The sequence below is a fragment of the Bactrocera neohumeralis genome, unplaced genomic scaffold (genome assembly GCF_024586455.1).
Source record: "Bactrocera neohumeralis isolate Rockhampton unplaced genomic scaffold, APGP_CSIRO_Bneo_wtdbg2-racon-allhic-juicebox.fasta_v2 cluster10, whole genome shotgun sequence".
Taxonomy (NCBI): Eukaryota; Metazoa; Arthropoda; class Insecta; order Diptera; family Tephritidae; genus Bactrocera; species Bactrocera neohumeralis.
In genome coordinates, this window is record NW_026089623.1 from 7,891,151 (window position 1) to 7,913,764 (window position 22,614).

Here is a 22,614-nt window from a genome sequence, read left to right on the forward strand (position 1 = left end):
GGTATACAGCAGAGGTATGTAGACAGAGACCCTGTAGTAATCTTCGCAAGTTTTCACGTCGTAATTTTCGCGTTTCGTTTGTCGATCACATGTTCTCGGTTTCACTTCGTCAACATCGAGTTTTTCCGCCTTTTTCTTGGCTTCTGAATAAATCAATCGGAATATTTCATCAACTTTTTCCCACTTTTTTTCCAACGTGGCAAACAACGTCCCAATCATTTTTGATGCCTTCGCCAAATCAATTGCTTCCTTTTGAAGAACTACGCTGAGCGAATGGGTGAGCGATAGAATGTCGCTGAGACAGAAGACCCCGACGATAAATTCGAACTTGCACAAAGCCGATATGAGAATTGTTGCTTTGCCTGCTGTTTCTCTGTTCTTCCACTCACTGATTTTTGACAGAGCTTCGGTGATCAACGGTAACTTCGCAACAAATTGAAGGATAGCATCGTGCCTCTCTACCCATCTTGTTTCCCACTACTGGACAATTTTTTCACCAAGTATCTTTGCTAATACAGTCACACGTTTTGGAAATGAGTTCTTGAAGAATTTGTCGACTTCTCGTATGGCACTGGTAACGTTTTAGATTAATCGTACTTTCACTGACTTTGAAATACTGTTGTTGAGTTTGTGAGAGAAACACGGAGTCGTGACAGCATTTTCGGCCAAATATTTTTTTTTTTTACAAAATGTGAATAAAAATCGGGAACATTTCCCGACAGAGCCGGGAAAATTTCCGTGCCTGATTTCAAGGCGTTTCCGGACCAGCTGTTATCGTCGGTTCCGAGGGCGAGGGCAAGTTAAAACACGGGTTCTATATGCAAAATTGGCTACTACTATTGTTGAATAAACAAACCTAACCTCAATTTTTATGTAAACACTCGTTTGAATGTGAGTGAAATTTCACCACGCACGAAAATGAACAGTAAAATCGAAACAACATCGATACTTACCATTTTAGATATTCAAAATTGGGCACTTTATTTTCCAGAATAAGGTATAACTTCACAGAAATTGACGAAAATGAAATGGGTAACTTGGGCAATTTATAGTTACTATATAGATGATTCCGCTCAGCTAGACATACCGTGATTTTATTGGACAGTCAAGTTGAGGCGTTTTTGGCGAGATAAACGGATTTAAATGAAACGTCACCATGCGTCGAGTGTTTTTATACTCAATAGTACCAATTGTACAGTATGAGACATATATAGCCGCAAAGATATCGGACCTATGGGGCATCCGATAGTCGCAAGTGGTATCATGTCTATATGTTTTTCGTGGTTCGTGGTGTCAACTGGCGCTAGGTGACACCACGAACTACGAAAAACATAGAGACACGATGCCGCTTGCGACTATCGAATGCCCCATTAATTCGATATCTCTGCGGGCATATACTTATGTCTCATACTGTACTCAAGACTTCGACTCTTTCTCAATTCAGAATTTAGTACTTCCGCTGTGAGTCGCCCAGAAAAGGATTAAATAAGTCTAGACAGGTCATATAATGCAATTTATGATAGTATCTTGTAGTGATTTCCATAGTGTATTTAGTGAGAAGAGTCTCACTGTTGTACCCCCAAGGGGGGGGGGTGCAATTTCTCTAATTTAATCCCCTGGATCCGCCACTGGTATATGAGTAACAAGTAAACCAAATAATCCGAAATCATTACATACATTTGGTATATGAGGTTTTGACCAAGGTCAAGACCAATTCGAATCATATTCAACACTTAATCACATTATTTTAAAATCTACTTAATTTCAATAACAATCACACACACATTTTCAGAATTAAGTTGTGTTAACAAGGCACATCAAGGAAGTGGTGTGGGTCGTTGGTGGTTTCGTAGCAACTACATTAATTGTGTGTTATATCCGTCCCGATGCTGAGAAAAGAGTATATGTACATACTATATAGAGGGACGTTTTCTCGTTTTTGTAGATTGTCCCGAAAATCCGACAAAGCTATTGCCGCTTTAGTTTGGAAAATATTAGAAAATTACAATATTCTTTTGGAAGATTGCCGTGTGGAGGAGTAAAAACAAGTACGCAGCTCTTTCGTCATGTAGTGTCCACATGCTAAGTTTGACTGTAGTCAACTCTGCTAAATGCTGGCCTCGAGCATAACAGACAACGTTGGGAAATCAAAAATATCCAATTTACTTCACTGTCTTTCTAAAACATAAAAGGTGGTCTGCCAGAATCGATGCCGCCAAGCCATGTGATCAAAATCTTTCCGGATGGATAAACGTTTTGATAGAAATTAAAAATTCAACCTTACGGCAGAAACTCCTCAAGATGTTGTTGTCCACACGAAATCTCCCAAAACAATCATGGAATCAGTATTATTAGCCATAGAGAAACCATTATTTTTTAAAGAAACATGCTGCATATATACAGATACATAAGTCCCATTGAGGCGGTATACAAGTATAAGATAAAGTAAAGTAAATATGGCCAATATTAGCGCAAATTGAGGGACATCGACTTCTTCAGAAGAATGAACAGCAAACAGGACACCACCTCCTATTCTGCTCAGCTGGTCAAATCTAAAGGTTTCAAATTCGCTATTAAATATCTCATTAGCAAAAATGTGGGGCATTAATTTCTGTGAAAGCAATGATTTTAAAGTTACAATTAATGCTATTTAAATACAGATCAGTAAATTTTGAATTTGATAATAAATACTCAGAATTTCTTGGTATTTTAGCAATAACTACAGTGGTTTTACCACGCTTATGCTCGAATTCACGCACAAAGACACTAGATGGCCACATTGAGCTATCAAAAACCAATGGAAAATTGTCAGCGGATATGTCGATCTTAACAGACTGAAGATTTCTCCGTAAGCGTTTCAAGTTCACGGCCGATTGCGCGACTGCCTAAAGACTTTGAATAATTCAATTTCTGTCGGTCCGCATTTTATGCAAGACCAGTGCAAATCCCTACTGTTAAGAATAGACTCCAAGATGCTGGTTTTCACTCCGGTACATTTAAGATGGGCAAGCCTAACACAAAGCAAGAAACAAAGCGTTCCGACTCACATTTCACAGCACCATTCGGGAAATTGCAAGTAATTTTGACAAAAACAATTTTAAATAAAAATAGGAAAAACTTAAAAAATAAAGGTTAAAGAGCAATGACAAAAATATTTATAAGAAATAAATGCAATAAAAATAATTTGTTATCAAAGGTCACAACCAATGTAGCCAGCAGTTTGAGATGCACTGTGACACACGAAAAATAAGAACTCGCAAACAGCTATGAACAAAGATGGAAAACGAATAAAAACAAGAAAGAAATTTAAGTAAGCAATATAGATTAGCACTAACAATTGCACTGTTTAAAAATGTAGCAACGAAAAAATTGGAAATGACTCGGTGAAGTAAATTAAAATTTGCCAACACCCAATTAAAGTAAATTTCAATTGCTTCAATAGTACAGCAGAGATAGTTATCTCAACAGATCACTTAATCCTAATAAATTCACAATAAAGATTTGAAGATATATTAAAAAAATTTTCAAGAGCACGAAATTTCACAGCTGAACGCGAGAAGGGTTACTTGTACCTCGTATAAGAAATGGACAAGTAAGTATAAGTTAATAAAGAAGAAAAAAATACCACACGCCTACGATTATATTAGGAGATTTTTTAAGGCGCGATTGTCTTTTCAGAGTAGTTTTAGCGCCATTCCATTTCATTTATGAAATTAATTCTAAAGTCAATTTTTTCAATAAATCACGGTAACGAAATTTAAATCGCCAACTACGGTCTTAATACCAGTCAAATTAAATTCTGAAATGCAAACAGTTTTCCAGAAAATCTAAGGATTTGATCTCCAGTATATGGTAGTTTGATAGTTCCACTGTCACGAACATAACATTTTTTTTACTTTTGAAAGATATTTTCTTTTTAATACACTTTCAACATGTTGATACAGCTTATACATTTTTCGTGGGGAAAACTGGTTTTCGCCTAAAAATTGTGTTTTCATAAATGTAAGATCTGTCAAACGAAAACACATTGAAAACCAATTTTCGCTGAAAACTAATTGAAAACTTACATTCCACTCATTATAATCGGTGCCTGCTCTAGTTTACTCGATTTTATTGGAAGACATATTTTGCCAGCTCTAAATTGTCACTTGATATTTGTTTACATTCCATATACAAATACTGATGTCACTTGATATTTTCATATTAGAGGGATTCTCTTGCTCCTGCAAAACCCTTGCACGGTGCACGAATTGCAGAATTTTCCTCTTGGTGCAACGGCGCAACAAGAAACACATGCAGAAAATTATTTGCAATGGCTGTAAAATATGTCAGACCAAAAGCCATGTTTATTTTCATGGAATGACACGTAAAAATATAATTGTAACCCTGTTTTAGTTGTCATTTTACATAAATACATATTTCGTCGTTAAATTGTTGAGGAAGGTAAGCTTTAAATAGATTTTATAATTTCTACTTAAATTATAAGGATTTGTTACAGTTTTTTGTTAAGAATGTGTGCAGAAGGTGCGCTAATTCAATGCACAATAGTCGTTCTCAATAAATTGACAAAATCAGCCGTTCATATATCACTAGATTCTGCAATGGGTGTTTACTTTGCCTTGCATATTTCGGATTTTTGCATTTTGTGTCATCGTGCAATATTGCAAGAGCAAGAGAATGCCCCTATTGATAATGAAAAATGGAAAAGCAAAAATACAAACAAATAAATGTTTGAGTTGTCAGTGAAAACTCATCGAAAACCCATATTGTCGGTCCGAACGACTTAAATTCCACAACCCACAAATGTGTTTTCAAGATGTTTTCAATGTCGGTCCGAACATAGTATTATAATAGTTTTGTTCACTTAAGAGTTGTTTGTTTTCAAAAATAATCGATTTAGATATAAGGTTATATACATATATATAATATCATTTTGTGCGAGCGATAACTTGAATAAAATATAAGTTCTCTTAATGAAACCTGGTAAACGTGTTTTTGGTAAAAAAAACTGAGAACGAGTTTGTAGTTGGTAGCTACCACGCAAACAAAACGCCATTAAACGAAAATCTATAAAATATCATAACTAAACTCTAAATTAACATATATTATTATGATCGCAGTAGCAAAGGGTACCTGTGAACATTGCAAAAAGGACGGAACCTCGCTTCTTAAGACCTTAATGACAACATATGATACAATACCAAAATTCGCTCAGGACATATCACTTAAACACCCTAGTGGACATTATAAAAATTGATAAAACCGGATGATATCTCCGCCCACTCTCCTTATAACAGTTTCGACCCAACTGCAACTACGCCTACATACTTCTCATACCAATCAATTTCAAATTAAACTCATTATTTCACTTTCCAGAATGAAGTTCAAGGACAAATGAATCTATTGGGATAAAACTTTACCGAATAGTGCGCTTAAAGTAGACCACTTTATGACAGAAAAGTATGCAAATCGGTCCAAAACTATTCAAGTCCCAGAGACCGAATATGTGAACCAAAGCTCCAATTATGAACTTTTTATCGAAAATATCGGTCAATCTGTGATATGTCTTATACACATTCCGACAGAAACCTTTCATAATAATTGTCCTAGACCATATATAACTTACAAACCTTATGCTTCTTTTTCTTTATTGGCGTAGACACCGCTTACGCGATTATAGCCGAGTGAACAACAGCGCGCCAGTTGTTTCTTCTTTTCGCTACGTGGCGCCAATTAGACATTCCAAGCGAAGCCAGTTCCTTCTCCATCTGGCCCTTTCAACGGAGTGGAGATCTTCCTCTTCCTCTACTTCCCCCGGCGAGTATTGCGAAGAATACTTTCAGAGCTGGAGTGTTTTCGTCCTTATGTACGACATGACCTATCCAGCGCAGCCGCTGTCTTTCAATTCGCTGAACTATGTGAATGTCGTCGTGTATCTCATACAGCTCATCGTTCCGTCGAATGCAATATTCGCCGTGGCCAACTCGCAAAGGACCATAAATCTTTCGCAGAACCTTTCTCTCGAAAACTCGTAACATCTGCTCATGAGTGACTTATAGGGTTGATATTTGTTCGTCGAGAGAGGACTTTACTCTCTCTCAATTGCCTACTCCGTTCAAAGTAGCACCTGTTGGCAAGAGTTATTCTGCGTTGGATTTCGAGGCTGACATTGTTGTTGGTGCTAATTCTGGTTCCAAGATAGACGAATTTATCTATAAGTGTTTGTTTGATGATAGGAGATATTTTGTCTTGCCCTCGTTCGCTGCCAGACACATTTGCTTTGCTTCCTTATCCAGTCTGGAGAAAACAGAACTAACGGCACAAGTGTTGAGGCCAATAATTTACGCCAGCAGCTGTACACTCTTATAGAAGATTTCTTGATTGAGTTCTGCAGCTCGAATGATTTTATCCAGCAGCACATGAGAGATAGAAAGTCGCTTTGTCTGAATCCTCGACTTGACTGATTAACTGAACTCTTTGCTATCTGTACGGTTATGCGTAACTAAAGTGAGATGTCATCTAACGGAACGCTAGAGCTGTCAGCGCCTTAACGATCAAATCAAAAGTCAAATCGATATTGCACAGTGGGCGATTGAGCCTCGTTAGCGGCATTTAATTAATAACTTCTAAACGAAAAAAGATATCTTCAGACGGTTTTTTTTCGCAGCTCAGAAAAAAGTCATAGAATTTTCTAAGAAAAAAAATTTTGTTTAAATTTAATTTTTAATATTTTTTTAATTTGTTTTATTTTTTTTTAATTACCTTAGCCTTCAATAATCAAATTTTATAAATCATAATTATCTTCGGAATCTTCAGAATCAGAATCAGGCATATCTAGATGCTTCATTAAAAGCAAGCTCTTAACATCATCGTCCATAATAATATTTTTTGCAGTCGAAATTGAAGACCCATTTGACAATGAAGATATCAAAGGGTCAGACGAAACTAATAAAGCATTTATGATATCTTCCATTGTATTTTTCCTGGAATTTTTTCTTGTATTGCTCTCGCGTATGTTTCGATAGTCCTTGTTCCTGGCTTCAAGAGCTTCTTCGGACATCATACCAATCGGAAGAGAAAAATTGTTTATTATATCTGCTCCATGAATTAAAATTCTGTGAACAGACAATGGCATGTAAAACCAGGAGTATGCTTTAACAAAAATTTCGGCAGTTTTCAATGCGTAAGATCCGAATGCGTCCGAATTTATGTCATATCCACAAACCAATGCTCGTAAGATTACGCTCAATCGATATATTAAATCATAGCTTGCTCCTGTTATACGAGCAGCCAAATTTGGTTGTTGGAAAAACCTCCTTGCAGTGTTTCCGTTGCTCGTGCTGCCAGTACCAGCTATTGGAATATCCACCAACAAATGCATTTCTTCCCTTAGCTTCTGCTGAATACTTCTTTTATTTTGTTCAACGACATCCTTGTCAGCACCATGAGCTTGCCACTTTTGTATTGGTATTCTATATGCAATGTGCAAAACACACTCGAAAACCCTAATCCATGCGTGAAGACTTGATAAGCCATATTCAAATAGGTTTGCATTAATAGGAAAGCTTTTCACCAAATTTAGATCGTTCATATTATTGGGAGTCGCGCTACAGATTCCGCATGTTTGCGAAGCCGATTCCGATATGACACTGAACGTTTTGCCATCAAGCATGGTCATATGAAATTGGTGATCATTTCTTAAGGTACTCACAAATGTTGGAAAAATATTTAATATTTGGCTCTTAATGTTTTGAATTTCTCTGCGAGACAAGTCTGCCGATTCTTTCTTGCAAAGTAATTTAATGGGTCGACAATATCGGGTAGAAGAAGGCCGATTGTTTTTCCATAAAACTGTCGATCCTTTCTGCACTATCAATGGTACCATACAAATTGAAAATAAATATTGATCTATCATCTCTCCATCGAAGTCATTAAATTTTTGCCTGTAAGTAGAATGGCCGCTGCTGCCATCACAACCCCATTTGTAGGTAGCCGTTAATTGGGTGTTATTGTTATTTTCAATATGGTTTTGAAAACTTTCTGGGTGTGCTTCAATAATCCTAGCAATCGTATGGTCTACTAAGCTTTGTAATGGTACTTCAGCGAAATGATCAGTGACCGTGATGACACTAGGATAGCATTTTTTTCGCACAACGCAGTTTGTCGTAGCATGGATATATATCGCCGTTTTGCCCTTTAGCGGCTCTCTTTGACAAATTCCATGTGTACTTGGTATGTCCAACATCTACAAATAGCGCCAGTGCTTTTTCATCAGAAAGTTTTGTCGGTAGACGCTGAGGAGTACTCATAGTTTTCAAAATCTTACCGCTAAACTCTTCGACATATCTTTTTGTGGACGTCCAATAATTTCGGAAGATGTTCTTTCAATCAATACTAACGGCGTATTTAGCCATTCCTGGTTTTTGTTTAAAAAAAAAAACTTATTTCTTCTACAGTTTTTCCACTTTTCTACAACTAGTAAAATTTCGCAGCTTTTTGCCAATCTCGTACTGCTCCTCCTGAGTATATTTAAGGTTTTTGAGAACAGTACCAAATACAAAGTTTTCCATGGTGAGAAACTTCTTGGTTGGGATCGCTTCTTCATGCCATACTAAAAAAAGTACCCGTTTTGCTACCGACATTGTTCCTAAAAAGTGCCATGATTTAAAGGTAGCAAGTAATAGCAGTTCATATTACACATTTTGGACGCACAAGGACTCATACTTCCAGCTAAAGAAAGAGTTAGACCTAATCCGTGCGAATGTTGTAACTTTTACTCCACGAACGACAGGTGCACGCTAGTGCGGGCTAGTTGTTAATACACTTAATTACCACTACGTTTTATGAACAACACATTTACAGACCGGTCACAAACACTGATTTTTTATGTAATACAAACCTTGAAGTTAATAAAAAGCCACACTTTTAATGAAACAAGTAAAAATTGTAAATTTCCAAGGAGCTCGAAATCAATGCGCACAACAAAGAAAAAATATTGTAAAGCACTTGCTAAAACATATTTTGTGTTTGACAGCTCACAGCTGATGATCAGCTGATCGTAGAGCTTATAAAAAACAGCCAAAAATCTAATCAAAGCATCTGATATCGTTTTGAGAAAAAAATTAACGCTTTTTCAAATTTGAAAATTTGAATTAAATGCCGCTAGCGAGGCCCAACCGCCCACAGTGTATTGGTGCGAATTTTAAAATTGAAATCAGAATGAAATAAAAATTGCAACTTCTTTGACTCTATCTATGCTAACGCGAACTTTGCGACCTTGAACGAGAATTTCAAATGTCTTGTCGTTTCGGCTCAATACTTCGTATGGACCGTCGTATGGCGTTTTAAGAGGTAGTCGAACGGCATCATCTCTCGAGAAAACATGTGTGCAAGTTGCAAATTCTGCTGAACGAAGACATTGTAGTTAGCGTATTTTGGCGCTGGAACGGGTTGAATTTTCCTCATCAATTCGCGTCATTGTTGAACGAATTCGGTGCATCTATCGTCGTCGATGTTTTCGAAGAAATCGCATAGCAATTTGAGTGTATCGCCATAAACCATCTCTGATGATGTTGTTTTTGTAGAAAATCTGTAGAAAACAGATCCTTAAGGACAGATCTTTCAGAGCCTTTAGGTAGTGGAATACAGATATTAATCCTTAATATCTTCTTGGTTTCTCTTGATTTCTCGTTTTGTATATTTCCAGTAGGAACAAAATAAAGAAAACACTTTGTTGCAGATATTTTAATTTATAGCAGACACACGTGTTTATTGTTCAAGGAACCAAGTAGAAAAAGAAAGAGTAAAGCCGTATAATCCAGAAATGACAAATAAATATCGATATTCGATATATATGTATATATACTGTTTTTGCCTTTAATGATGTGATATTTCCACAGTTTTGATGCCCTCTTTGAACACATAGCGAAGAGCAAGCTTGATCATTGGCAGTGTTTCGGTCCAGCGTTCGTTGTTTTAACATTTCATAGCTGATTTCATGGTTCGATGAAAACGTTCGATCATGCCGTTGACTTGAACGAAGGTTTTTTGTTCCAATCATACGCGCTAATTCGTTGAATAGTTTTGCTTCGAATTGCTTGCATTGATCTGTGGTGATTTTAGCTGGCACATTGTAGAAAGTTATCCAATCGTTGATTAAAGCCTTGGCGACGGTATCGGCGTGAATGTCTTCAATTGGAATAGCGATTGGCCAACGAGTGTATCTATCGATGCAAGTAAGACAATAGCGATAACCATTTGAAACTGGTAATAGTCCGACCAAATCGATGTGAATCCATTCGATGCGTCTCCTTGGTGTAGAAAAACTTTGAAGTGCTGCTTTGTTGTGTTGTGCAATTTTAGATTATTGGCATGAAATACAAATTTGTACCATTTCGGCAATGTCCTTTTTCATGTTTGGCCAAACAAAGTGCTCGCTGATCATTTTGATTGTTGACTTTTTACTTGGATGAGCCATGTCGTGAACAGAGTTCAATACTTGTTGACGAAAATCCTTGGTGATGAATGGTCGTACGTGCTTCGTTGAAACGTCACAAACAATGGTTTTGGTTGCGTTCGGGATATTAACTAATTTTAGTTGTAATGTTGACGTGTTGCTCTTCAAAAAATCATTCAAGTTTTGGTTGATTTCTTCTTCAAAATTGATTGCTTCGCAGGTTGATTCGCTCTCGATGCTGGAGAAAAAATCGGACGATGTTGTCTTGCTAGCGTCAACGTGAAGTGCCAGTTTAACATTTGGCAATGGATAAGCTAACGTAACTGCGTCGATCAAAGCTCTTTCGGCGTCTTCCAAATAACTGACGATTTGTCATTTTTCTTGTTGCTTTTGATTAGAAAGCGTAGTCGGCCTTAAGTTTGAGCTGCATTTGGAATAAAATCGCGATAAAAGTTAATCATTCCGAGAAATTTACGAAGTTTCTGGCTATTTCTGGCTTTGGATAATTTGCGATAGCGTTATTTTTGTCGGTTGATAGTCGAATGCCGGATTTACTGACTCGATGACCCAAAAATAACACCTCTTCCTGCTCGAATTCGTATTTAGCGACGTTGATTTTCAAGCCGTGTTCGCGTAACCGTTCCAAAACTATGCGAAGATGTTGAAATTAAATTCTTCGATGCAATGCAAATGTCGTCGATGTAGCAGAATACGAACTTCAAACCGAATATGTCATAACGTTGAATTCAAACAGCCCAAACGATGGGATTATGGCTGTCTTCTTTCGATCTTCGTCGGCGAGTGGAATGTTGAAATAAGCTTTCTCCAAATCAAGAAAAGAAAAAATTGCCTTTCTGTTTAGATTATGCGTGAAATCGTGAATGTTTTTGACTGGGTAACGATCAAGAACTGTTTGAGCGTTCAAACGGCGATAATCTCCACACGGTCGCCAAAGTCCATCCTTTTTTAGAACCATGTTTAATGGACTGGCCCATTCACTTTGTGATGGTTGACAAATTCTCATGTTGATCATGTACTCAAATTCTTCCTTAGCGTTGACGAGTTTCTCTTAATTTAAATTTGATGACGAACAGCTGTTTTCGTTACTTTTGTCTTATCATAACAAGTCGTTGTCGTGAGATTCTTAAACTCATTTTGCGGCTGTTTCCATACATTGTCGCTGTTGATTGAAAATACCGGTTCATAAATGACGAAGTTAGAAAATCATTTTGCTTCGAGTTTCTCTGTCAATGAATTGCTTTCCTTTGACATCAACCAGACCAAATTTGTCGAGAAAATCTGCACCCAAAATTGGTTTTGTGACGTCAGCGATTATGAATCTGAATGTGAATTCTCTTCGTAGTCCTAAGTCGATTGAAATTAGTTTGTTACCGTATGTGTTGACGATTGATCAGTTGGCGGCGAATAGCGAATAATTCGATGTTTTGAGTTTCTCTTTAATTGATGGTTTAGGCAGAATTGAAAAATCTGCTCCTTTGTGAACTAAAAAATTAAGATGAGTCTTAGGATCGGTGATAAAGAGACGGCGTGATTTTTGACTACCCCCTTCGCTGACCGTCGGAGGCGAAGCGATCTTTAGTTTCCCTCCTTCTTGAATGCCCTCGGTTGTGAACACTTCTTGGCATCAGCGCCGAATCGATGATGATAAAAACAATTCGGGAACTTTTTAACCTAGTTTTGTGAACGACCACGAGAACGTTGTTTGTTGTCCGTTGCTGGTGTTTGACTGCGGCCACGTTGATTGCTGGAAGAATTTAATTTGATTTCATTGATTTCTCGTCGGAGAGCGTCAATCGTCTTCTTCAAGGCGGCGAAAGTCGCATTCTTTGGCCATTTCATTCAGCTTCTTATTTTCCGAATCGGTGAAATCCTTGATCAATCGGCTTTTAGTTGCGTTGTATCTCCCTGTTGCGTCAGTCAAGCTTAAGCGTTCGTTAAAATGGTTGGCAGGTTAGAGCAACTACAGCGATTGACTAATGTGTAGAGGGATTTCGGACTATATGTTAGATTATTGAGGGATTTTGGTAAGTGATGCCTCTGCATCACATACATATGTATATATGTACTATATATTCTTAGGTAGTCCATAAAGTTAAAAAGTTACAGTTGATTATAACTATCTTAAAGCTTTTACTAATAAAAATGTTTTAACATTATTTTTTCAGAAATTGCTCAGGACGTTTGGAAATACAACCTTGTAAAGGCCATTGTGGATATCCGGTAACCCATTTTTGGCGTCGAGCCAGTAATGTTATATTTTTTCAAGCAAAAGGGACACATGACCATCCAAAGCCCGAAGCCAAGGGGTCAACTGAAGCACGACGTCTTTTCGGTAATAGCCGACGTATTCGCAATACATCTACTACGCTTACACAACGAAAAACTTCTCGCAATAATAAATACCGCAGTACTAATAACCACTTTATGAACTCACAGCACCGGTTAGATAAATTAGAAGAACAAAGGAACATAACGAATTATTGTAGTATTTATGAAAGTCCTCACAACGTGGCTCCATTTGCTCAAGAGCAGGAAAATCTGGAACAGTCTAGACTTTTACCTTCAGAAATTACTCCTTTCATGTCCTCAACTTTATGTTTAAATACAACTACATTAACGGATAATTCGAATTTAAATCACATGACTGCGGCTTCCAATGTTAACAGACTTGAAAATAATTTTACAATGCTCGAAAATTGTCAACCGTCATCTGCTATGACGTCTTCAGTTTCACTTTATTACTCTCCTTCTATGCAGAATCAGGAATTACAAAATACGACAAAGAAATCTAAGATAATGGAGTTAAGTTCTACAAGCGAAACACAATTCTTTACACCAGTTTATCATGAACCGCGCCGATTCAATGAAAATTATGACGACACATCCAGTGTAACTTCTAGTTCCGGCTACAATTCAGATGATTATTACTATCCCTGCTTTGTGCCATGTTCAGCCTCCTCGACCTCTCTAACTCTTGCCAGTAACCAATGCCAAGAATTAGCAAGGTCAGTTGCTTACTTTGCAGCTCAAACAACTGAAATATATAATACAGTATTTGAACCTGTTTCGGTGCAACAGATTCAGCTACCTAATGTTTCTAAAGATTTTCATTTCGACTTTATTGAAGAATATCAAAACATGAACTCCCATGAAAAAAATATCGAAAATCATCAAACACAGTACCAGCACGCTACTTATGAAAGCAACACAAATTCTGAGTTTTATTATTCGGGACACGATAACGCATGGAATTATTGTCTTTAATTATTTAATTTGAAATAAATAAAACTAGTTTAATAATTTTGTTTGTAAATATATACGGTATAGATCTTAATTTTTACTCACAACTCAGTAATAACAATGTAATAAAATCAATTGTAAATAAATACGTTTGAAAAACAAATAAAGGATGGCTAAGTTTGGGTGTAAGCGATCATTTTATACTATCGCGGGAAATATTTTCAGCACTCATACAAATCAATATAAATTGTATAAAGTCAACTGCAAAATCAAAAAGCATTATGTTGAGGCCACAGGAAAGTCTGGATTGATTACATTTACTTTGGACATTCAACTGGAGTACAGTGTGTTAAAAAATTAGTGCTAAGTACACAAAATTTTTCGAAACAACTTTTTAACGAAGCATCCTAAAAATCCCAAATGAACCATTAAAAAACTGAAAAGTTTTAAATACGAGTTGTGCGAGTTAAATACGAGATGTGCAATGTAATTTTTATAATTATTTCCTAATTCCATTTTTCCTAACAAAGGAAAAAGTTTTTTTTGAACGCACTGTATGTTTGAAAACATGTTTCTGTATTTAGTACAAAGCCCATTATAACAACAAAAATTCTTATTTTCGTATGTACTAAATAGGATCAGGCGCAATTATTAAAGTCATTCCACTATCTTTAATTTGCCTACATATTGTTTTTTTAAGAGAATCGTTCCACTTTTAGTATTTTTCAATATAATTTTTGTAATCGCTCATTTTCACACTCTACAAATAAATAATCGCATTAAGTTTATGTACTGTGATCTTTTGTACCAAATTTTGTATATTTTAGTTTCATTTTTCCCTTAGTTGTAGCATATTATAGGCCTTCGCATAACGACATATTGTGTGCCAATGAACATGTGTACAAGTTACATAGATTAATTTTTTCTTATCGCTTATAATAGTTCTAAGTCTGTCTCGTTTAGGTTTCATTAGTACAAACAACCGTTACCGTTTCACATTGCGAGAGTATAAAAATTATAAAGGAGTTGCGTAAACTTATTTTAGTAAGCAATCCAACAACAAATTTACACTACAAATACACTAGCATAAAATTTTATAATTTTACGATGCTTTATGACACGTTGTGAGTACAGTAGACGCTCACAAATTAGAACTCTCAAAAATTAGAACATCCAGAAATTAGAACCAGAGTTTTTAATGCATTGGACGCTCTGAAATTAGATCTTGAGGTTCTAATTTCTGAGAGTTTTTTTTTATTTTTAACACAAGGGAATTCCCATTCTTGGGTTTTATTTTACTGAACAATGGTAAAATAGAAAGGGGAATCCCCAAGTTATATTTTAGTGTTTGTTTTGCCATATTTTTGGTGTTTTTGTCATTCATTATGTGAAATTTGATACACGTGGACATATTTTGCTAGACTCTACCGAAAACTAAAAGTAACTTTCTAAAAATGTTAAATAAACGTAAAAAAACACTTTATCTTTGGAAACCATAGTAAAGATATTGGAAAAGCTGAACAAAGGAGTTCAAGGGAGTCGTCTAGCGCTAGATTTCAATGTGAGCAAATCTGCCATCAGCTATATCAAGTCAAATAGATCATCTATATTAAATGCTGTTTCCAACACTTATCAGGAAGCAAAAAATAAAACTATGCATAGTGCGAATTCCCGAAAATGGAAAGTCGTCTTTATGAGTGGTTTTTAAAACAACGGGAAAGGAAGTGTACATTGACAGCAACAATATTAAAGGAAAAAGCTGAACAAATGTTTGGTGAAGAATACTCCGATAAAAATAAAAATGCATTCCGAGCAAGCGATGGTTTATTAAATTTAAAAAGCGACACGGCATTCGTTTTTTAAAAATTGGTGACGAGATTCTTTCTAGTGATATTGCCTCGATCACTCCATTTATTCACAGATTCCGCGCAAAAGTCACTGAGATGGGATTAATAGAGTCTCAATTATATAATGTGGACGAAACCGGATTATTTTATCGTTGCCTACCAGATAAAACATATGTCTCTGCTTGTGAAAAAAGTGCGCCTGGATACAAAAGTCAAAAAGAACGAATTTCAATTTTACTTGGTTCAAATGCTGATGGCTCTCACAAATTAGTGCCCTTAGTTATTGGAAAAGCCAAAAATCCCAGGAGCTTCAAAGGTTTTAATAATCCACTTCATTACAACTTTTCCAAAAATGCTTGGATGACGTCTCGGATCTTTCGTGATTGGTTTCACAAGATATTTATTAATTAAGTAAGTGGAAATAATTTTGCTTTTAATTTCTTTAATTTTAAAATATTTTTTTGTTTATAGGTCATCCAGTTTTCTCAAAAAAATAACTTGCCTCCGAAGGCTCTTTTACTTATTGATAACTGCTCCGCGCATGCACCAATTGAGCATCTTCAAAGCAAAGATGGCAACATAGTTGCATATTTCTTGCCGCCAAATGTAACAGCAGCTGTGCAACCAATTGATCAAAATCCCGTAAAGTTAACTAAACTTGTTAACAGAAGTAAGTTACTTGCTGCAATAATAGCTGAAGGTGGTGCACTGAATAGTCTGTTGAAATCCCACTCCATCCGAAAGGCAATAATATTTCTGAAACAAGCTTGGGATGAGATAACGCAAACGGTGATGAGGAATTCTTGGACAAAGTTGTTAAATTGGGACTCTGACCAATACGACAGCGATGATGATGTGCCACTAGCACAGTTACTTAACAAAAATGAGGACTGCAATGAAGCTCTCCAAGTAAATCAAACTCTTTTAGCAGAAATTGATCCAAACAATTCCATGTGTATTGTTGGCATCGAGAAATAGAATGGAGATGAGTTTGAAGATGGAACTGGTTACGACCTAAGTAGCGATGATGAGTTTTCTGATAGCAGTGAAGACGATGTTGTTGAGAACATACCAGTTATTTCAAATACTATAGCTATTGAAAGCGTTAACAATTTAATAAATTAGTGCAACAAGAGTGAATTGTCTTCCAGTAAACATATAGCCAATCTTTTGGCCCTCCGTAACGATATTGCTATATCGGATTTAAAGAAACCAAAAAAACAAACAAATATTACTGATTATATGTCAAACAAAAATTAATTTTGAACTGAGCCCTTATTCTGAATTTGTAATTAATTTCTGAAATTTTAAGTTGTTTTTTTTTAATAATTGTTATGTAATGGACTGACTTGTTATGTTTTTAAATAAAATAAGAAAAAAAAATGTTTTTTATATAGTTTTTGGAAGTGGCTTAACTCTTAGTTTTACTATTTACGTTAAAAAAACTGTCCAGAAATTAGAAAATTTCGCAAATTAGAACTACCCCAAAAACAAAGTGGTTCTAATTTCCGAGCGTCTACTGTACCCCTATAGATTAAGCACAAATTAAGTATGCCATGCAGCAATATGGAAAACTGAATGTGTTTAATTACAATCTTAGGGAATTGTTTTTAGATTTAGAAGTATTAAACTGTGTAACAAGTTTACATTTCAATTACACTCATGTACGAGAATTGAAAGTCCTAAAAAGCCTTGTAATAAAATTTAAAGAAATTAGTTATTAGGTGTCTACATGATTTAATTACCGTGCGATTATGTACTGTGATATAATCACAAGCCCCTAAATTTGAGGTTTTAAGTTAGAGACAATTTTTGTGACTTAAGACGATTTTGCTATTCTGTAGGTGAGAGTCACAAAATCCATTTCATTGCATTATTCAGAGATGTTTTTACACTTGAATGAAAATAAATATGTCGATAACAAAAGTAAATTTTCTATAACAAAGACAAAAAACATAATAACCAATAAAATGAAAAATATATGTTGACTTTGTTTCATAATATTTACGAAATTTATGTAAAATTGATTTATTTTTAACCTTTTCGTGTTTGAGTTGCTTACAAAATATAAAAAAACGACAATCGATTAATATCTAAGATGATCTCTATTCAGTATATTCAAAATGGCAAACAAGGGTTTAATTATGTGACCTGCTAACTATCAGGTGACAAATTTGAGACAATATTTTGAGAGTTACGCTAGAGATTGTTTAGTAAATATTAACTAGTCACAAATTGAGACTTTACCACAAAATGTCTCAAATAGTGACTAGAGATTGCTTACAGAAGCTGTTAGAACACTTCCAAACCTGTGAGAAAACGCGAAACTGAAGGTATCATCACCAGGTTGTCAAATATCTACCTTCCTTCCCTTTTTGTTCTTTATTCAATGCTTTATAAATAGTGTTACAGTGATCGGATTTAGTTAAAATATGCGCCGTTTCGTTTGATAATCCGTTTCCGTCTGGACGGCAACTTCATAATAACCCCCTCCAGCGGATTTGCCTTTAACAAAGGAAAACTTAAAAAAAGCGCGAATTTTGCGGTTAGTGAACTCCATGTTTACACGTCTATAACTATTGAACGCAATATCCAAACTAAACCCTCATAGCGTCGTTTTGTAGGTTATGTCAAGACCTTTAAAAGATGTATAGTATTGCCAGATACGAGCTCTGTAGCGTTTTATACATAGCCGCGAAATTCAAAAGACAAAACGGCGGAAGGGAGATATTTTACAGCCTAATATTTTAAAAGCCGTAATAAAGCCGTAGTTTTGCTTTTACTATTTGTTCAAAGTAATTTAAGAAACAGTGAAAGGAAAATATTAATATTTAGCCTTTTAACTTTTCAAAATTAACAAGTTTTTCATTTCTTCACCCTATGGCCACTCATAAAAGTATGCATACGATTATTCCGGCAATGATTTACCGCTATACTATATTTCTAAAGAAAAGTTTTTGCTTTTTCTTGCTACAAGTTCAGTATAGATTCACATTTATATTGAGCACTACATTTTTGTGATTAATTGTAATTGCAGTGCAAAATGCCGAAAAGTTCCGAAATTTCTTTAAATTTGCGAAAAATCGTGATTGATTTAAAATCAAAAGAAAAATCTCTTCGGAAAATTGCGGAAACCGTAAATTTATCGAAACCTACGGTTCAGATATTAATTAAAAATTATAAAAAGAATGGTTGTTACACAAGCAATGTCAACAAGATCAGGACGCCCACTTAAGATAGACGATTCGTAACAAAATGACTTGTTCTGCAGAGTTGCTAGAAAAAAACCATTACTTAGGGATATGTAAACAGGACCAAACGAATGAATTTAAATTCAATATTTTTGGAGGCGATGGACACCCAAAAGTTTGTCGTAAAACGAAAACAGCGCTTGACCACAAAAATGTGGTTTCAACCGTAAGTAACAGTGAAGGATCAGTGATGATATGGGGCTGCATGGCAGCAAATGGCATTGGCATATTACGGTTCATAGAAGGAATAATGGATATGCACATGTATATACAGATTTTAAAGGACAGTTATCTTCCAAGTGTACAAAAGCTAAATTTAGAGGGAAGATCCATATTTATCAGGATAATGACCCTAAGCATTCTTGGATGCTGGATTGAGAATGGTTACTATATAATGTGAAACAAAACGTCCTTCGCAGTCACCAGATTTAAATGTTATAGAGCATTTGAGGGATCACCTTAAAAAAAGATAAAACTTCGGAACGTTACCTCAATATCCGCACTTTAAACTGTTTTGCTTGAGGAATGGAGTAAAATACCGGAAGAAACCACTAAAACATTGGCTTTTTCAATGCCAAATCGACTGTCTGCTGTGAAATAAGCCTTCCCACACAACTTAAAATATATAACAATACATTTTTAAAGACGTTGTTGGCACCAAACCAATTCCAGATTTATAATCAACAAATTCTATGGCTTTGAATGCTGAACATAAAGAAAGTAATTTCGCACTTTTGGATGACTTTTTGAGTGTTAGCGTTGTTCCAAATCAGTCAACAGATGTCCGTGGAAAGATTGAAGCGTTGAAGCTGCCATATATGAAATCTAGCAAAAGTGTTCTAAATTTTGGGAAAGAGAGTAAGTCAAGCGATCCAGAGATTTATGCCCTAAGCAAAATACGTTTTGCCATACTACCAACTCAAGTAAGCTTTTTTACTTAATCTAGAGCAAAATATACAGCAAGTGCTTAAATTTCTTAATAATTGTAGGTAATAGAGCGGGCGTTTTCGTCTTTAAAACTGGTGCTGTCGGATAACCGAAATCGATTAAGTCACAATACATTGGAAAATATACTTCTTGCTCGGCTCAGATCAATTTTCTGAAATAGTGCTATAGACAATTTAAATTTATTTGAAGACGATTAATTAAGGTTTTTATACGCATAATTTACTAATTTCTATTTAATTACTACTTACTTTGTTCATACCAAATGAATACATCCTTGCATTCTTCTAGAGGACAATGGAAAAAAAAACTCTCAAGAGCGCCGACATGACGACGGAGAACCAAGAACAGAAAGACGCAATAAAACGAAATATTAGAGGGGACGGACATACAAGCGCATGAACATTCAGCAGCAACAGCATCAGCATATCAACGCGGGAAAATTTAACCGCATCATGTTACATTTGAATTTATAATTAAATTTATTATAATTATAATTATATTTATAAAACAACAAAGAATTATACACTCACACACATTATCATCTAATTGTATCTAATAACTCATATACATACATACATATATTATATTTACTCCAATACACAAATTTGAATTGTCATCGAAATTTAATAATTTTATTTTATTTGGCACACCGGCAAACACAACGGCGACAACCCCGACATTTTGGTCCTTCGAGCCGGATCGAGAGCCTCATGAAATAAAACCCACCCAATTAACCACCGTCATCAGGATTTCGGATCATCAGGATTATTTCTTTTCTTTTTTTTTATGTTAAACTACGTTTTTGCCAAAATGTTACAGCTAAGCGAAAAAACATCAACATAAGGAAAAATTTAAAAGGTCATAAAACTGACACATACGAACGCCAAACCCTTTGAGGGTTTTACTATACTGACCTAGTACCATCACCCTGACTTGGAATTTCTCACCCCCCAGATTAGCTGTTGTACTGTGTTATTGGTTGTTTGATTTTCATACTCTTGCAACCAGTTGTTACAGAGTATTATAGCTTTGTTCCCCTAACGGTTGTACGTATCACCCAAAACTAATCGAGATAGATATAGGTTTATATATATAAGTGATCAGAATGACGAGAAAAGTTGAGATCTGATTGACAGTCGGACTGTCCGTCCGTCCGTGCAAGCTGTAACTAGTGTAAAAATTGAGATATGTCGAGGAAACTTGGTATTTGGAATCCTTAGTACCAAAAAATGTCGAGTTCGTAGATGGGCGTAATCGGACCACTGCCACGCCCACATATAAAGTGACATAATTAAACACTAAATTAAGATATAAGTTGTAATTTTGTACAGAGGATTGCACTTAAGCTACAACAACCAAGTTCGCTGAGTCCAACTCTTATAACAATTTCCACCGATAGTGTGAAAATGGATGAAAATGGAGGATAATCCCGCTTACTCCCCATACTAAATCAAAGTATATGTCAGAGACATTAAATTTTACCACCGCGATGATATGAGAGAGTGTTGAGGGAGTTGGTGTGAAAATAGGACGATGGGCGTGGCGCCGTCCACGTTTTGGTGAAAACCGATATCTCTGGACTCGACCAACCGATTTCCACAAAATTTGGTACGTGGCATTTTTTTTTACTTTCTCATGTCACAATGGACGAAATCGGACAACAACCAAGCCTACTTCCCATATAGCGCAATTTTAAATTCCACTTGATTCGTTCAGTTTCTAGTAGACAAATCTAGAAGCTTTGCACGAATAGTGTATTTAATATGTCCCACCTTATGACCAAAAATTGTCTAAATCTAATAAAAAAACTGTTTAAGCCCCAACGCACTGAATATTTAGACCCCGGTACCGATAGTTGAAAGTATAATGTATAAAGATTTTCGAACTTCGAGGTGACTTTATATTGACGCATATATCGGCCAATATGTGAGTGGGATATTTCCCGTGGCCAACGCGCGAAGGACCATAAATCTTTCGCAGAACTTTTTTCTCGAAAACTCGCATAGTCGACTCATCAGTTGTTGTCATTGTCCAAGCCTCTGCACCATATAACAGGACGGGAATTTTGAGTGACATATAGAGTTTGGTTTTTGTTCGCCGAGAGAGGACTTTACTTCTCAATTGCATACTCAATCCGAGGTAGCACCTGTTGGCAAGAGTTATCCTGCGTTTGATTTCCAGGCTACATTGTTGGGAGTATTTACACTGGTTCCAAGATAGACGAAATTAGCTACGACTTCAAAGTTATGACTGTACACAATTACGTGAGAGCCAAGTCGCGAGTGCGATGATTGTTTGATTGATGACAGGAGATATTTCGTTTTGCCCTCGTTCACTGCCAGACCCATTTGCTTTGCTTCCTTGTCCAGTCTGGAGAAAGCAGAAATAGCGGCGCGGCTGTTGAGGCCGATGATAGGGATAGGCAATCATCGCCATAAACTTGTTTCATCAATTGAACGTTTCGGTCAAAGTTTTACCAATTTTAAAACAAAACTTAATGTTGGCTCATATAGATGCCGCCACTATTCACAGAGAGCAATCAATTACCTACACCATAGAAACAGTCTCTAAACCGCAAAATGTCTATCAAAACCAATTAATTCTTGAATCAGGCAATAATCCGTCGAAGAAAACATTTGTGCTTTTCGGAAACAAATTACGTCACTTCCTTACGTTTACTAAGAGACTGAGACTTAGTACAAAATGCTGCCAGAAATCTGATGTAATTAATGGTATTCATTGCAAGCTACCTCAGCTAGCGCAGTAATGGCTAATAACCACATTCCTAAATACCAAATTCCGTCACACAAATAAATTTGTACAGACATTTTTGACCCTAACGAACATATAC

At 35.9% G+C, this 22,614-nt stretch overlaps 1 protein-coding gene and 1 long non-coding RNA gene across 3 annotated transcripts in view; both read left to right on the forward strand.

The window, feature by feature from the left end:
• The window catches only part of LOC126765055 (transcription factor glial cells missing-like), a 36,205-nt gene extending 22,299 nt beyond the window's left edge, over nucleotides 1–13,906 (forward strand). The window contains exons 1-2 of one of the 2 annotated variants that reach the window (XR_007668250.1): nucleotides 9,931–10,235; nucleotides 12,643–12,759. Coding sequence is in view for 1 of the 2 variants with exons in the window: in XM_050482655.1 (XP_050338612.1) it covers nucleotides 12,643–13,741 (1,099 nt within the window). In the remaining variant the exon portion in view is untranslated. Of the gene's footprint in view, nucleotides 1–9,930; nucleotides 10,236–12,642 lie in introns of those variants that run through there. The other variant, XM_050482655.1, reaches the window with a different exon arrangement.
• A 1,209-nt stretch (nucleotides 13,907–15,115) lies between these two features.
• LOC126765129 (uncharacterized) lies at nucleotides 15,116–16,789 on the forward strand. The gene is made up of 2 exons (XR_007668278.1): nucleotides 15,116–15,975; nucleotides 16,036–16,789. It is a non-coding gene; the product is annotated as an uncharacterized LOC126765129 (long non-coding RNA).
• The last annotated feature ends 5,825 nt before the right edge of the window (nucleotides 16,790–22,614 follow it).